Here is a 17921-nt window from a genome sequence, read left to right as displayed (position 1 = left end):
CCGCAATTTAAACATTAAGCTAATTATGGTTAATGCGAAACTTATGGAAGAAAACGAAGCAAAACGCTTGATTTGATAGGTTGAAGTAAACTCAGTTTCTGGTTGATCGGATTGCAATTTGCAAGATTCTTAAATACATATAGACTGGGTTGAGCCTTAGGCTTTATCTATTACTAGTGTCATTTTAGGGCAACCCACCCCAATTTTTTGACAGCAAGCCGGAGAAGGAATATTGCAACACAAACCTAGGACTGCAGATGCTAATTGTGTTTAGTATGGTTGATTTTTTAAAATGACATAATATTTAAGGTAATTTTAAATTATTTAAAAAAAATTTAAAAATTATATTTTTTTAATTACGTCCAATTAAATCTATATATATATATATATATATGTTATTTTGAGTTAAATAAACTCTTATGATTAATAGTTCACTTATTGTTGTTAGTCAAAATGTCACGTGATGTTGACGTGGCATGTTGATGTAACATGATGAAATGATCATATGACATTTCAATCTTCATGTTGATGCCACATGCGTATAAAATGAAAAGTGATATTTTGATTACTGACATTTTGATTAACCATTAATCATAAAAGCTTATTTGACGCATAATAAAAATATAAAGATTTAATTGAAAATAATAGAAGAATAAAATTTTATTTAAATATTTTTGAATAGTTTAAATTTTTTTTCAAATATTGTGATTTTTTTTTATTTCTTGAAAATTTAGTTTAAAAAGAAAGAAGCAAAGAAAAAAAAATTAAAATTGATTGNAAAGAATACTTAAAATGAGTATTATAAAAAATAAATTTAAATAAAAATGAAATCAAACATTGTGTTATCTAAAGCAATAATACATGTTTTATTTATAATTTTTTTCAAAACTATTGCTTAGTTTCTTCAAAACATTTGTTTACTTTGTTTATTTCGGGAAGCAAAAGAATACAAACAACTAACTGAAACTTTAGTAATTATGAAAGATTTGTGAAGACATGCCAAACATATATATATATATATAATAGTTTATACATATATATTGTCATTTATGTCATTACAACTTACAATCATATAAATATGTTTATTGTCTTTCACATAAATATAATTACAAGTTGCATCAAAACTGATGAAAGCAACCAAAAAGAAAAAAAAAAAAAGCAGCAACCAGGTAGATATTTCTACCAGTAAATTATCAATCTTATGTGAGAGTTCTAATTCAGAGCATCCATCCTGGAAAGTATCCACACACATTTTGGTTTTGCGCTGCAACATTCATTTCATCCTAAACAACAGGATTATATCTGCACAAAGTAAAAATTGCAATATGATACAGAACAGCATTAGGTGACTAAGCAAATACTGTTGAATTATACAAGGAAACAGGTCAAACGAAGTTAATTGCAAGAAAGATACCCAATTTGCAACGAGGAACTGCCCCCTAGAAGCTGGAAAAATCCCTCTGATTGTGCTGGGAGGCGATTGTATGGGATGTTTTGCCCTCCAGTTTCCCATGCCAGTCGAAAAGGGGGTTGTGCACTTAACTCCTCCAACTAATGAAACAGTATTTGAACAAGGATTAATACAGTAGAAAGTAAAGAAGCAGAGTACTAAAATGGGAGGATGATGATAATCATTGATGAATTCTGAAGACCTGGAGATGTCAAATTGTATTCCACAGGAATCAACTTAATTTTGAAATGACAACACATTATGTTTGTTTCATTTATGAGGTCCGTTATACGGTGCCATCAAGCTTTATTCAAGGTCACATCTTCAATTAGTTCAGTACAACTGAGGTCCTTATTTATCCTTAAATGTTGATCAGACCTTGTTTGGCCATACATTCCTGACCTTGTTTCTAGAAACACATTGAAACTCTTAAATTAAAATTCAACATATGGTGAGAAGTGCTACCTTCCTTCTCAAGGATTTATTGGTTTCAACGAGCATTTGTTCCTGTGCCAGAAATAAGGACAAAGTCAATAAAAAAAGCATGTAATAAAGAACCATAGAAATAAACATAAGCATAAACATTAATACCCTGTTTTGAAGATCACCGAGCTGATCAAGCATGGCTTGACTCTGCAAAGCATTTAAAAGAACAATTTAAGAATATCACCACAAAATAAAACAATTAACTGTGGGCAAAAATAACTATGGCAAAGGACCTCCATCTTTGGCTGATTAGGTTAGGCTGTAGGCCAACAAAAGTTTACCCTTGAAAGATATGATTCATGAACAGCTAGATTTGTCATCTAACCAGCAATGGAACTTGGTGGAAACTACTTTAAAACATAAAGCAAGTTGTTTTAGGCTCAAATTTAATTGCAGCCAATATGCATTATTGTCCTCATGCAATTTCTCTATGACAACTCGAGTAATGGTGCATGCCAATTGCCAATGCATGTTTTATATCAAGTAAACATGTTGAGAAGAGTTCATAAAATAAGCAAGCAACTTTTACAGTTGCTAATGCACTTTCCCTTCGCATTACTATAAAATTATTAAGATACAAATTAGCTGTCTACTTTACAACTTTTAGTAGTGAATCTTCTGAGCCCCATTTTTACCTCCCTTTTGTCTGCAGACAAAACAGGGAGTTTTTAAGGAGTTATGCTTATAACGACTACCAGGTAACTGAGCTCCTTTTAGGCAAGAACTAATCTTGGGCTCAACTTAAAACTTTCAGCCCTATCCTTGGCCACTTTTAGCATAATAGAACAATTTGGACCTAATCTTTTGAGGGCTTCTGTAATTTCCCCTATCCCCCACCATGGAGTGTATAGCAATTTGTCTTTCATTTTGCCGGAAGTAACTTGTTCAGCCTAAAGCATGCAAGCCCAGCCTGCTTCGTGCCAAATTGAGGCTAAGATTTTTAAACCCAAATTCCACCCAACTTGTTTTGAAGGTATTAATTTATAAAATAAATCATGTATTTTAATTCAATTCTAATATTAAAATATATTTTAAGTAGTAATTATTAATATAAAATATATCTTTATTATTTTCAAAATATAGAAATCTAATTCCATGGGCGGCATTTGGATTTTAACTCCCCAATACCAAGAAAGCCTGGGAGCCCACCTGGGCCAACCATGGACACTTGTGACGGGAAGGAAGGTTCATTTCTTTATTCTCATTATCAAAAAATTATCATCAGAGTTATTTCTAGTCTGCTTCATCATTTTGTGCTGTAAGATATTGAATTAACTATCCCAAAACCATATTATATTTTGCTTTTATTAACTTTCCCAAATGAAAGGATCTTTTGATTGATTGATTGAAGTCTTCAATTTTTTCTTGGGGTGCTTTGGTTTCTACAATGGAAATCCAAGGTATAAGTAACTTTATTGACAGGACAGGGACAGCGGCAGTGTGTATTTAATATACTATCAGCATCTCAAAACCTAGGAAAGCATCCAACACTTGAGCACCTTTTTTAATAAGAAAAGATTCTGCTTATTCATTTTCATCGTAAGCGTTTCTTGTTATGATAAGGTTTAGAAGATACTTTTGATGGGTACTAACATCTGTATCTCAGCTGATAACTTTAGTTTGAATTCTAGAGATGGAAATAATGGAAAGCATTGTCGATATCATTTGATGAAACTTTTTTTTTCTTTACCTTGGTAGATCTTATCTGCTTCAAGGATGTCTCCAGTTGATTTTCGAGCTGCTCAAGCTCCTTTGTGTTCAAAGGACCCAAGTCTTCACCAAGAAGGTTTCTACTGCATTCAAAGAATGAATTGAGGGGCATAATTCAACTTGCCCATGTTGTAGCGAAAAGTTTTTCAATAAAAGATGTTCATTTTAGGAGTCCATAAATTGTGGTACGTTACCTCTGAGATCGCTGTAGGACCTCCACTCTTGCTTTTAGCTTCAAATATTCCTGATAACTGCTCTGCTTATGACAGAAAAAGTTACTGTTAAATTTACTCATAACCTAACTAACCAAATTATAGTTGCGGCATTAACAGATAAACCCAAAGAAGATCCCAAATTAGAAGGCAGTGGAGTGTCCTTTTAATTCAAATTAGACATGACTGACATTGACAAACAACAAAAGACTTGCTGCTGCGTGTCACTACATGTTGATGGAATTCAATAGATCATGTTCAGTTGCTATCTCTTTTCTAAAATAATAATACAAACTACTGCATCTTGGATTCTTGATTGTCAAAATCGCCATATATAACTTTCAACCTACCTATGTCTCACTCGCTGATCGGCTGGTGTCCACTGTACTATAACTGCACTTCTGGTATTTTTCAAGTGTTTTCATCATGCTAAGTTCAAAAAGAGGGGAAAAAAAACCAAGGATAATGAAAACATTAGTGCACCAAACGATAAAGAAATGAAACAATCAATTAGTGCACCAAACTAATGCTTGGTAACTTGACACGTATTCATTTTACATGAAAACTGCATACACATTTACATGAAAGATGCACATATATGTATCCTTACTGATCTGAAATCTTTTAGTAGAAGTACCCAAAACCATGCATGATAAGACTTACTTCAATCCTACAACAAGGACTGAAAACATCTCCTGTTAACAAATGATAAAAAAATCTTACAAGCACGCGTGAGGCTATATTTCATTGAGATCTTATACATCATTGGCGCAACTGTCTCCTGTTTCTCATTATTGCATTCTAACTTATCACCAAACCTCTTTTACTTTTCTTTTTTTTTTTAACAAATTAAACCCTTTTAGTTCAATCTACTGGACTTCTAATTTAACATCTATTCTAAGTTACACATTCACAAATTCTCCACTATCCATTTCTTACCGTAGGACCACCCAATCCTTGTTGATAAATTTGCATGTAGGGATGCAAACATAAGGCTAATGTAGTTTTATCAATTAGCTGTTCTTTTGTTTCAAATTTCTTTTATTCTGTAAACTTTTTTAATGAGTACGTAATTGACTTTAGCCTTATAAAAATGCAAACAAATAAACCATAACCATCTGTTATCACAGAAGTAGTGAAAGAAGTACAAAGCCCAGCAAAGGTGTTTAAGGAGTTAAAACCCTGTTCATATATGTTGCGTTATTTTGAGCATAACTCTTACTCTAAAACTTCAAATGATGTGATTCTTCAATCATTGGAAAACTAAGAGATAGAGCTACAATACTCATGAGATAACTTTACCCATTTCTGTCTTGGAGATGGAGAAAATTATAGTTCAAGTTGATGGAGTGCAGTAGTCAAGGAGAAGAAGACATGAAGCAAAGGGAGCGTCACAGTTTCGATGGGGTGTTTCGTGGCGTCCAGCTGGAAAATTTGAAGAAACAAAATAGAAAAGAGCAGTCTACGAGATGACTAAATTCCTATTGGGCTCTATACTTATTCTAAGCTCATATTAAGAGTTTTTAAGCCAAAATAGTTTAGCTTAGGTAGAATTAAGTTAAGTTAGGTTATAAATAGTTAGTTGAATGAGAAGTTAGGGACATATATACACATTGAGGAGAAATCCTAAGAGAGATTTAAAAAGCTAGAAGTTGAGGCTAAACATTGAAGATCAAGGCTACAAATATTTTTTTTTCTTTCTTAGCTTTTATTATTTTTGTTACTTTTGATGGATAAAGTTTATATGTTTTTATCTACTTTTGCAGCTATGTCTAGCTAAATTTATTTTTCTAGAATTGCAATTGAACTCACATTTAGTTTAAATTTTTAATCTCTTTCTAGCTTATTTTCAATAGAATTGAATTGTTTATTCCAATTTGTTCTTAATGCTTTTAATTGCCTAATCACTAATTAAATTGATCTAGGAACTAAAACAAACTTGGGAAAGGAAGTTTAGTGTAAACTAAAATTGGAATAGCATATGATCATATTTATTTGATTGAATGAATAAATTGATTTGTGTATAGGATAGAAATACACCTATATGCCGTTTATAGTTAACATTAGAGTCTGAATTTAATGAATCTATTTTAATTTCAATTCACATAGAAATATAGTGTTTTGGTTAAGATAGATATTTTTATAAGAGACTTAGGAGAGCATTATAAATAATTGAGGACTCTAGGTTAGCAACTCAACCCATTAGATTAAGTTAAGAGAGAGAGGTAAGATTTACATGAAGTGTGAGGGATATTGTAATCCTAAGCTTTCTCCAATTTGATCTTTTTTCTTTGATTATTAGTGTGAATTAGTTTAGTTTTAGTTGATTAGTTTTTAGTTTAATTAGTTATTAAAATTTTGATTGTTTGAATAAAACTAAATTGTTTTAATTTTAGTACTTAGTAAATTTTTAGAACAATTCTCTTAGAGATCAATACTCTGCTTACTAATATACTATCTGTTCGATACATATACTTGCGTAGGTAAAATTTTACTTTTGCTTCTAAGTACGAGATTGCATTGAATGGAGATGCTGGGTATGGGATAGAGTTGGGTGAGGACAAGTTCGTAGTAAATTTGGCTGAAAGGACTTGTTCTTGTAAGAGGTACAATTTGTTTAGAAATGGGCATGGCCTGTAACAACTGTTCCCATTGACGTAAAAAAGGTCTAGTCAAACATCAAAACCCATATGCCATTCAAACAACAAAACCCACTAAAAACACAACAAAAAATTCAACAATTTATCAGTCAAAAAGTTCAAACAACAAACCCCACTCAACTATTTTTTTCAATTTACCTCTTCATGCAGTTATGAACTTGTCGCTGTGAGTAAATACTTTGCTCTGAACTTGTTCGAACACTTTGCTAGCTTTGGGAATGACAATTCTCTACCTCAGTAGAAGACGGTGCGTAATATCCCTAGCATTTCAGCAATTCAAGGTTAAAAGGAGATGAAACATCTTTTCGTGTAAAACACGAAAAGATAGTTTTGTTAGAAAGTCTTTTCTATCAAGTCAAAATGGTTCAAATTATGACATGGCGTGTAACAACTTTTTCATCTGACGTGTAACAACTATATTTTTCAATATCACGTGTAATAACTAAATTTTTAATATCACATATTACAATTATATTTTTCAACATAGAGTGTAACAACTACATTTTTTAACATGATGTGTAACAATTATATCCAACATAGTTTGTAACAACTATTTTCAACATGGCGTGTAAGACTACATTTTTCAATATGGCATGCAAAAACTTTTCAACGTGACTTGCAATAACTAAATTTTCAACATGACATGTAACATTACATTTTTCAATATGGTACGTAACAACAAAATTTTCAAAATGACATGTAACAACTAAATCTTCAACTTGACATGTAACAACTACATTTTTTAGTATGGTGCCCAAAATTAAATTTTCAATAGGACGTATAATAATTAAATCTTCAACATGGCGTGTAACAACTACATTTTTCAATATGGAGTGCAACAACTAAATTTTCAACATAATATCTAACAACTACATTTTTCAATATTGTATGTGACAACTAAATTTTAAACATAACGTGTAATAACTATATTTTCAACATGACGTGTAACAATCATTTCCAACATAGCCTGTAACAACTAAATTTTAGAACATGGCGTGTAATATTACATTTTTCAACATGATGTTAACCACATTTTTCCACCTAAAGTAACAATAACATTTCCCAACATGCCGTGTAACAAATATTTAGAAAATGACATATAATAACATCATTTTTTTGACATGCCATGAAACAACTTTTTCAACCATTGCATTTAAAACACATTAAACAGGTCTGGCCTCTCACATATTTGCATATTCTTAAGAGAAGTTCATAGACACTCAAAAATCATACAAATCTTGGCATATCAACACTTTGTACAAATCATTAGCAACACTTTATATTAATCATTAATAAATTAACATACAATGAAAATGGCTAACACTTCATATATAAATCATCCACTCGATTTATAGGTTTAACGGTAAAGTAATGTTCTTCATTGAATTTTTTGTTCAATAAAGAGGTAGCTCAATGCTTGTGGGGTATGGAAATTTTGACACCTTGCTCATTCACTCATGGAAACAACATTGGAACATGTCTCTAATGAGCTCGATTAGAACGGTGATTGGCATTTGTCTTACATGCTTCAAACACGAGTTAACACATTCCGCAATGTTTGATGTCATAAGTTCGTATTAGCTTACTGGTGACCGTGCATGTGCCCATCTTTGAGGAAAAAAGAGTTAGATCAGAGAAGAGATGTAATAGAATTAGGCATAGGATTTAGATCACAATAGTGTCGTTTTGATAACATGCCAAGTTAGTTGCCATGTCATCAACTTAAACGATTTTTTGTCGCGTGTGATACACGCTCCATCCACCTGTCAACCTAGCTCTTATTTGTAAGGAATTGAAAACGTTTGATATTTAATTGTTACAATTGAAACTTTTGACATTTAATTGAAAAAGTATCCAAACTTTTAACCTCAATTTAAACATTAAGCTAATTATGGTTAATACGAAACTGATGGAAGAAAAAGAAGCAAAACGCTTGATTTGATAGGTTGAAGTAAACTCAGTTTCTGGTTGATTGGATTGCAATTTGCAAGTTTCTTAAATACATATAGGTTGGGTTGAGCCTTAGGCTTTATCTATTACTAGTATCATTTTAGGGCAGCCCACCCCAATTTTTTGACACCAAGCCAAAGAGGGATTATTGCAACACAAACCTATGACCGCAGATGCTAATTGTGTTTGGTATGGTTGATTTTTTAAAATGACATAATATTTAAGATAATTTTAAATATTTTAAAAAAATTATATTTTTAATTACGTCCAATTAAATCTATATATATATATATATGTTATTTTGAGTTAAATAAACTCTTATGATTAATAAATAATTCACTAATTGTTGTTAGTCAAAATATCATGTGTCGTTGACTTGACATATTAATGTAACATGATGAAATGATCATATGACATTTCAATCTTCATGTCGATGCCATATGGGTATTAAATGAAAAGTGATATTTTGATTAGTGACATTTTGATTAATCATTACTCATAAAAAGCTTATTTGACACATAATAAAAATACAAAGACTTAATTAAAAATAAAAAAAAATAAAAATTATTTAAATTTTGTTGAATAGTTTAAATGTTTTTACAAATATTGTGATTTTTTATTTTTTTTTTTATTTCTTAAAAAATTGTTTAAAAGAAGAAGCAAAAGAAAAAAAAGTTATGATTGATTAAAAATGAAAGAATACTTAAAAGGAGTATTATAAAAAATAAATTTAAATAAAAATGAAATCAAACATTGTGTTATCTAAAGCAATAATACATGTTTTATTTATAATTTTTTTCAAAACTATTGCTTAGTTTCTTCAAAACATTTGTTTAGTTTTTTATTTCGGGAAGCAAGAGAATTAATACAAACAACTAACTGAAACTTTAGTAATTATGAAAGAATTTGTGAAGANATATATATATATATTTATACATATATATTGTCATTTATGTCATTACAACTTACAATCATATAAATATGTTTATTGTCTTTCACATAAATATAATTACAAGTTGCATAAAAACTGATGAAAGCAACCAAAAGAAAAAAAAAAAAGCTGCAACCAGGTAGATATTTCTACCAGTAAATTATCAATCTTATGTGAGAGTTCTAATTCAGAGCATCCATCCTGGAAAGTATCCACACACATTTTGGTTTTGCGCTGCAACATTCATTTCATCCTAAACAACAGGATTATATCTGCACAAAGTAAAAATTGCAATATGATACAGAACGGCATTAGGTGACTAAGCAAATACTGTTGAATTATACAAGGAAACAGGTCAAACGAAGTTAATTGCAAGAAAGATACCCAATTTGCAACGAGGAACTGCCCCCTAGAAGCTGGAAAAATCCCTCTGATTGTGCTGGAAGGCGATTGTATGGGATGTTTTGCCCTCCAGTTTCCCATGCCAGTCGAAAAGGGGGTTGTGCACTTAACTCCTCCAACAAATGAAACAGTATTTGAACAAGGATTAATACAGCAGAAAGTAAAGAAGCAGAGTACTAAAATGAGAGCATGATGATAATCATTGATGAATTCTGAAGACCTGGAGATGTCAAATTGTATTCCACAGGAATCAACTTAATTTTGAAATGACAACACACTATGTTTGTTTCATTTATGAGGTCCGTTATACGGTGCCATCAATCTTTATTCAAGGTCACATCTTCAATTAGTTCAGTACAACTGAGGTCCTTATTTATCCTTAAATGTTGATCAGACCTTGTTTGGCCATACATTCCTGACCTTGTTTCTAGAAACACATTGAAACTCTTAAATTAAAATTCAACATATGGTGAGAAGTGCTACCTTCCTTCTCAAGGATTTATTGGTTTCAACGAGCATTTGTTCCTGTGCCAGAAATAAGGACAAAATCAATAAAAAAAGCATGTAATAAAGAACCATAGAAATAAACATAAGCATAAACATTAATACCCTGTTTTGAAGATCACCGAGCTGATCAAGCATGGCTTGACTCTGCAAAGCATTTAAAAGACCAATTTAAGAATATCACCACAAAATAAAACAATTAAATGTGGGCAAAAATAACTATGGCAAAGGACCTCCATCTTTGGCTGGTTAAGTTAGGCTGTAGGCCAACAAAAGCTTACCCTGTAAAGAAATGATTCATGAATAGCTAGATTTGTCATCTAACCAGCAATGGAACTTGGTGACAACTACTTTAAAACATAAAGCAAGTTGTTTTAGGCTCAAATTTAATTGCAGCCAATATGCACTATTGTCCTCATGCAATGTCTCTATGACAACTCGACTAATGGTGCATGCCAATTGCCAAAGCATGTTTTATATCAAGTAAACATGTTCAGAAGAGTTCATAAAATAAGCAAGCAACTTTTACAGTTGCTAATGCACTTTCCCTTCGCATTACTATAAAATTATTAAGATACAAATCAGCTGTCTACTTTACAACTTTTAGTAGTGAATCTTCTGAGCCCCATTTTTTCCTCCCTTTTGTCTGCAGACACAACAGGGAGTTTTTAGGGAGGTATGCTTTTGTAAGGAGTACCAGGTAACTGAGCTCCCTTTAGGCAGGAACTAATCTTGGGCTCAACTTGAAAGTTTCAGCCCTATCCTTGGCCACTTTTAGCATAACAGAACAATTTGGACCTAATCTTTTGAGGGCTTCTGTAATTTCCCCTATCCCCCACCATGGAGTGTATAGCAATTTGTCTTTCATTTTGCCGGAAGTAACTTGTTCAGCCTAAAGCATGCAAGCCCAGCCTGCTTCGTGCCAAATTGAGGCTAAGATTTTTAAACCCAAATTCCACCCAACTTGTTTTGAAGGTATTAATTTATAAAATAAATCATGTATTTTAATTCAATTCTAATATTAAAATATATTTTAAGTAGTAATTATTAATATAAAATATATCTTTATTATTTTCAAAATATAGAAATCTAATTCCATGGGCGGCATTTGGATTTTAACTCCCCAAGACCAAGAAAGCCTGGGAGCCCACCTGGGCCAACCATGGACACCTGTGACGGGAAGGAAGGTTCATTTCTTTATTCTCATTATCAAAAAATTATCATCAGAGTTATTTCTAGTCTGCTTCATCATTTTGTGCTGTAAGATATTGAATTAACTATCCCAAAACCATATTATATTTTGCTTTTATTAACTTTCCCAAATGAAAGGATCTTTTGATTGATTGAAGTCTTCAATTTTTTCTTGGGGTGCTTTGGTTTCTACAATGGAAATCCATGGTATAAGTAACTTTATTGACAGGACAGGGACAGCAGCAGTGTGTATTTAATATACTATCAGCATCTCAAAACCTAGGAAAGCATCCAACACTTGAGCACCTTTTTTAATAAGAAAAGATTCTGCTTATTCATTTTCATCGTAAGCGTTTCTTGTTATGATAAGGTTTAGAAGATACTTTTGATGGGTACTAACATCTGTATCTCAGCTGATAACTTTAGTTTGAATTCTAGAGATGGAAATAATGGAAAGCATTGTCGATATCATTTGATGAAACTTTTTTTTTCTTTACCTTGGTAGATCTTATCTGCTTCAAGGATGTCTCCAGTTGATTTTCGAGCTGCTCAAGCTCCTTTGTGTTCAAAGGACCCAAGTCTTCACCAAGAAGGTTTCTACAGCATTCAAAGAATGAATTGAGGGGCATAATTCAACTTGCCCATGTTGTAGCGAAAAGTTTTTCAATAAAAGATGTTCATTTTAGGAGTCCATAAATTGTGGTACGTTACCTCTGAGATCGCTGTAGGACCTCCACTCTTGCTTTTAGCTTCAAATATTCCTGATAACTGCTCTGCTTATGACAGAAAAAGTTACTGTTAAATTTACTCATAACCTAACTAACCAAATTATAGTTGCGGCATAACAGATAAACCCAAAGAAGATCCCAAATTAGAAGGCAGTGGAGTGTCCTTTTAATTCAAATTAGACATGACTGACATTGACAAACAATAAAAGACTTGCTGCTGCGTGTCACTACATGTTGATGGAATTCAATAGATCGTGTTCAGTTGCTACCCCTTTTCTAAAATAATAGTACAAACTACTGCATCTTGGATTCTTGATTGTCAAAATCGCCATATATAACTTTCAACCTACCTGTGTCTCACTCGCTGATCGGCTGGTGTCCACTGTACTATAACTGCACTTCTGGTATTTTTCAAGTGTTTTCATCATGCTAAGTTCAAAAAGAGGGGAAAAAAAACCAAGGATAATGAAAATATTAGTGCACCAAACGATAAAGAAATGAAACAATCAATTAGTGCACCAAACTAATGCTTGGTAACTTGACACGTATTCATTTTACATGAAAACTGCATACATATTTACAGATATATGCATCTTTACCGACGTGAAATCTTTTAATAGAAGTACCCAAAACCATGCATGATAAGACTTACTTCAATCCTACAACAAAGACTGAAAACTTCTCCTGTTAACAAATGATAAAAAATCTTACAAGCACGAGTGAGGCTATATTTCATTGAGATCTTATGCATCATTGGCGCGACTGTCTCCTGTTTCTCCTTATTGCATTCTAACATATCACCAAACCTCTTTTACTTTTCTTTTCTTTTTTTTTTTTAACAAATTAAACCCTTTTAGATCAATCTACTGGACTTCTAATTTAACATCTATTCTAAGTTACACATTCACAAATTCTCCACTATCCATTTCTTACCGTAGGAGCACCCAATCCTTGTTAATAAATTTGCGTGTAGGGATGCAAACATAAGGCTAAAGTAGTTTTATCAATTAGCTGTTCTTTTGTTTCAAATTTCTTTTATTCTGTAAACTTTTTTAATGAGTACGTAATTGACTTTAGCCTTATAAAAATGCAAACAAATAAACTACAACCACTTGTTAGCACAGACGTAGTGAAAGAAGTACAAAGCCCAGTAAAGAGCTTCAATGACCTTAAAAACAGTTCAGCTGTGTTTTTATTAGTACAAGCTAGAACTTATGGCTAGTGTATTGAATACTATCAGCAACAATATCATGGCTTTGGTGGGATCATATTGAATACTATCTGGAGTTACCTACCTTTTAATACCCAAAAATAAGAAAATTTTTTATTTTTGAATACAAACAAAAAGGAAATGGAAGATTGTAAGTTGTAACTGTATCAAACTTGATTCCCTACTAAAAAACCCTACAAAAATATTCCTAATCAAACTGTTTCCCTGCTAAAAAAATCCTACCAGAACATTCCTAATCTTTATTTATAACCATTTAACCTTAAAGGTTAAACTAATACATGACCATTTAGATGGCCATAAAAGAGTACAATACAAATGGGGACCTCTTGATCTTGGCCGGGGCAGCTTAGTTTTGTAACTTGAATAAGTTGAAAGCCTATGATCTTGTGCTTACATGTGTAAGCTTCTTGCTTTCGATGATACTTAACACTATATATAATATCTGCACCCGAACATTTATTTTATTGGTTGGTGTATGATCTCTTTTTCAAAAAGAGTCTCCAAATATAAAAAAAAATCACTATATATAATATCTATAAATTTTTTGAGAACTCTATGTTGAATGATATAGTAAACCTAAAAAAACTTGAATATTAGAAATTAAGCCCTAGGTAGCAAAAAATAATTAAATATTGGGAATTTATTGAAATAATTAAATAATTAGATATCTAAATCTTAGAGTGAAAGTAATCATCTTTTTGTGTCATCTTTTAGGCTAATTTTAAACATGTTTGAACTATGAAAAGATTCCAATTGAATTTTCTCAAATCTATTCTTACTAATTAGTTTATATGAATGAACTCAATTTCATTTTGCATAAAATTTAAAAAGCAAAATTAAGTTACTCAAATTGAGACCAAACAGACTAATCTAAGTTAAACTCTACTAAGGGTATCTATGGCATGTAAGTTTCATGAGACAGAAGAAAATACTTTAATTTTGAATGAAGATTAAAGGTTTTTTCACAAGCTATAACCATGGAAAGTAATAGCATACCCATATAACCTACGCTACCACCATTCTCTTGACAAAAGATGGTGATGACGTGCGTTTAGCACAATAAAAAGACCACATCCCACAACAATACTTTTGTTCCAAAATTGATAACTCATCCTTTGTACTTTATCCCTTGATTCTTGAAATTACATTGATTGAACAATTCACCTAAACATTGTATAAAATGTCCATAGTCTACACTGAACAACTAATATATTTTTGCTTTTTTTTTTCCTTTTCTTTTGTACATTTATAAACTGCAAAATCTCTTATCAGTAAATTTCATAATTTGTCTCATCATGCAGCAATCCTACATGAAAATAGAGATATTCCTCGGAATTTTTCTTTGAGAAAGCTCATATGAGCTCCTAAGCTCCAAGTAAATAGAGAGTTTGTTTCTTATCAAATATGATTTTTTTTTAAATGTAAGTGAACATTAATTTTCCAAGGAAATAACAGATAGATTGTCCATAAAATCACATTTACTACAGTTAGTAGCTTATTGACTTAAGAAAACCAATATATTTGATGAGGATATATATATAGCCTGTTTCCAAATCTCACTATCCCAACTTCTAATATGTTATGACGACATACCCTCTCAGCTGTTTTGGTCCAAATAACATATATCCCACTCATCACATAAACCTCTAATGACTTGAAAAATGAGTTTTCCAAATTGACAGTATCGAAACCAAGCCCTCAAACTTGGGCTTTCCTACTAGATAAACTTATTAATAACAAACCTGAGGGTAATACGTCCTGCAGATCAGTGCGACTACTGCAGAATGTTACAAAATTTAAGAATGTAATTGGAGCTTAATCTCTAATTTTTTATGAAATTATTGCTAGTTTAATATGTCTTCCCTTTGCTTTTCCACAAAAAGTAATGTTACATGAAATTGGAACAAAAAATTGTCATTTTTCTCCTGACGTCTACCTTGTAACTTAAAAAAAACAGAGAAGGAATATAAGACCAAATAATCATCTCCCTAAAGACTGTCTTAATAGCTAATATCCGTCTATGGTAGGTGTTTGATATTTAGGTAATTTTGTTGTCAACATATTTAAGTAGATGCAATAAACGGAAAGATAGAGAAGTAGGTGGTTGATTGGCTCAATATAAAATTGGCCTTTGCCAAAAATATATAGTATATATAAAAAAAATCAGTATTAACATAATAATAAATGAAAAGACTCATGGCAACACATTTTAGGGATAGACAATGAGACAAGATGTAGAGAAAGAAGATTTGAGTCCATTTGATACATAGCAGGATTATATATGAAAAACTATTTTCAGTATCATTTATGCACAAGACAATTCCACGGTGCTAATAGAAATGATGACTGCTAAGAGCTAAGTTGAAAAATTGATACAAGCTTCAAAGCATTCTAGGCATTATTCTTTTCAAATAATATCTTAGAAGAAAATTTTTGTTACTATTCTGTATGTCACCTTGCTACATATCTAGGGCTTCACAACCAATAGTTACCCTTCTCAAACATCAAAATTATTAGATTGATATCTTGTTCCATGGAAGACAAGATCCTTAAGTCTAGATCCTTTTATATTAGCATAATAATCACATGTATTATAAAGTAATAACATATAAATATTCAAAAAAATTGTTTTGGATTGGTTGGAGAAAAATCATCTTTAATGATCATCTTGAAACCATTTAGAGGAATTGATTTCTGTATTTCCTAAAAATTATTCATGTATAGTAAATAACAAGAAGAAGATGGTGATGAAGAAGAGAGATTTGGAAGGTTAAATAAAGTGAAATATAGCTCTCTTTTTCCCCTAGGTTGTTGGTTTCTCTTGTGTTTTATAGAGGTGACAAAGGGTTTGGTTAGATTAAACTTAAAGTTGCTGACCGTTATTGGTGATCCAGAAACGTTAATTAGTATGACTTTAATATGTTTAAAAGCTTTGCTTCAAAAAAGAAAAGTAAATCTTGTAAACAAATAAAAGAAAACTTAGCCAAGATCCTTGTCTTATTGCTAAGAATTTCTACAAGTTTGCAGCTTTAGAAGTAAAGAAGCAGCCCTCGCTCTCTGAAATGGTTATTTTATTGTACCACAAAGTGCAGCAGACTTGCACTGCAAAAACATCACATCTCTGGCTCCAAATCTTAACAGTAAAACCCTGTTAATTGCCCACCTTATTGTCTAGAAAACTACTAGCTGGGATCAGGCAGGACTAGCTGCTTTGATCTTCATCCATCACTTCTCAAAGGCCAAGCCCTAATACCCCCATCAATTTTAAATACCTAACAAGGGCTATAGACACCAATTCACTTCTGAAAACTGGTTTTACAGTAAACTGGAAATAAATTGAAGAAAACTATGTATAATTCATAAGGGCTATTATCCATAGGTTAAAAAGGGTGATCCATCAGAAGAAAGACACTAAACAAATTCTTTTGTAATAAATTTCTTTCGCAAAAAAAAATGAAAAAATTTCCTTTTTAATAACCTTTAAGAACTTATAATAGAAAGAATGTTTTAGAGCAAGAACAATGAAAGCGAATAAGTTAAAGAAAAGCAGCAATGAAAGAGAAAGAAAGAGCAAGAGGATCTTCTTAAGAACAGCTTTCAGAAGCTGTACCTTAATTTTTTTAAAAAAGAAAATCAAAACCCAAACCATAAAATGGAAAGAAATCAAGAGGAAAAACAAAACATGTCTTTTCTTATTAAAACTTCTCAAACCTTAGCAAAAGTTTCTAAAAATCTGGCGTAGCTCACCAAAAGTACAGATCTTTGCATATAAACAAAAACCAAAAAAGACTTTCCTTACCCAAAGACCCCAACTGCATAATCATATGTGTTATAACATTTACAGAAAGCATAAAAATACAATCTATACAAACATATATTTTGACATATATATATAGATACATACATACATATACATGTATGTACACACACAAACAAAAAAACAAAAAAAAAAGGAGGGAGTGAGAATGAGAAAGAGTCATAAAAGGAGGAAGAAATGGAATATACCTAGAGCTGCTGCAAAACTCAAAGAGCTTGCCGCGGTTAGAAAAAACGATAAGAGCAACCTCAGCATCACAGAGAACTGAGAGCTCATAGGCTTTCTTGAGCAACCCATTTCTTCTCTTAGCAAATGTAACTTGCCTGTTAATTTTGTTTTCTATTCTCTTCAACTCAACTCTCCCTCTCCCCATTTTTTCTTGGTTTCTATCCTTCTTCTCACCTACCTTCTCTCCTCTCTTCACCCGTCTTTCTAGTCTTAGTTAAGAGGTGAAAGAACTTTTTGTGGGTTGAGGTTCTTTAGGGTACTAAAAGGGATAAAAAGGGAGTTAATGGTAGGAGAGAGAGAGAGAGTAAATAGAAAGAACCTGAGACTGAAATGTTAAGTCATGTACACATATTATTCTGAGCTTTTTTATGTTTGGTTATTTTATCCTTGCATTTTGATCAGTTTCAACTTTCCGGCTCTC

At 31.8% G+C, this 17921-nt stretch overlaps 2 protein-coding genes across 2 annotated transcripts; both read right to left on the bottom strand.

The window, feature by feature from the left end:
- Positions 1258-3962, bottom strand: LOC108661199 (developmental protein SEPALLATA 1-like). Its single transcript, XM_018117177.1, has 6 exons — positions 3841-3962; positions 3627-3726; positions 2042-2083; positions 1916-1957; positions 1415-1551; positions 1258-1302 (listed from the first exon to the last, which is right to left on the bottom strand). The coding sequence occupies exons 1-6, from the start codon at positions 3939-3941 to the stop codon at positions 1284-1286; spliced, it is 441 nt and encodes a 146-aa protein (XP_017972666.1). The 5' UTR covers positions 3942-3962; the 3' UTR covers positions 1258-1283.
- On the bottom strand, positions 9394-17831 carry LOC18604879 (developmental protein SEPALLATA 1). The gene is made up of 8 exons (XM_018116674.1): positions 17461-17831; positions 12575-12653; positions 12208-12269; positions 11994-12093; positions 10411-10452; positions 10285-10326; positions 9784-9920; positions 9394-9671 (listed from the first exon to the last, which is right to left on the bottom strand). The coding sequence occupies exons 1-8, from the start codon at positions 17643-17645 to the stop codon at positions 9653-9655; spliced, it is 666 nt and encodes a 221-aa protein (XP_017972163.1). The 5' UTR covers positions 17646-17831; the 3' UTR covers positions 9394-9652.

Source organism: Theobroma cacao, chromosome 3 (genome assembly GCF_000208745.1).
Source record: "Theobroma cacao cultivar B97-61/B2 chromosome 3, Criollo_cocoa_genome_V2, whole genome shotgun sequence".
NCBI classification, from domain to species: domain Eukaryota; kingdom Viridiplantae; phylum Streptophyta; class Magnoliopsida; order Malvales; family Malvaceae; genus Theobroma; species Theobroma cacao.
The sequence above is the reverse complement of the archived record's forward strand: the minus strand, read 5'-3'. Positions and strand labels throughout refer to the sequence as shown.

Bases quoted from the DNA above. Each gene is read 5' to 3' on its own strand.
- LOC108661199 (XM_018117177.1), bottom strand. From the start codon at position 3,941: ATGAGTAAATTTAACAGTAACTTTTTCTGTCATAAGCAGAGCAGTTAT. The intron at 3,727-3,840 runs GTAACGTACCAC...TGAATGCAGTAG, and splicing joins GTCCTACAGCGATCTCAGAG to AAACCTTCTTGGTGAAGACT. The intron at 2,084-3,626 runs GTAAAGAAAAAA...AATGCTTTGCAG, and splicing joins AGCAGATAAGATCTACCAAG to AGTCAAGCCATGCTTGATCA.
- LOC18604879 (XM_018116674.1), bottom strand. From the start codon at position 17,645: ATGGGGAGAGGGAGAGTTGAGTTGAAGAGAATAGAAAACAAAATTAAC. The intron at 12,270-12,574 runs GTAGGTTGAAAG...TGTCATAAGCAG, and splicing joins GATCAGCGAGTGAGACACAG to AGCAGTTATCAGGAATATTT. The intron at 12,094-12,207 runs GTAACGTACCAC...TGAATGCTGTAG, and splicing joins GTCCTACAGCGATCTCAGAG to AAACCTTCTTGGTGAAGACT.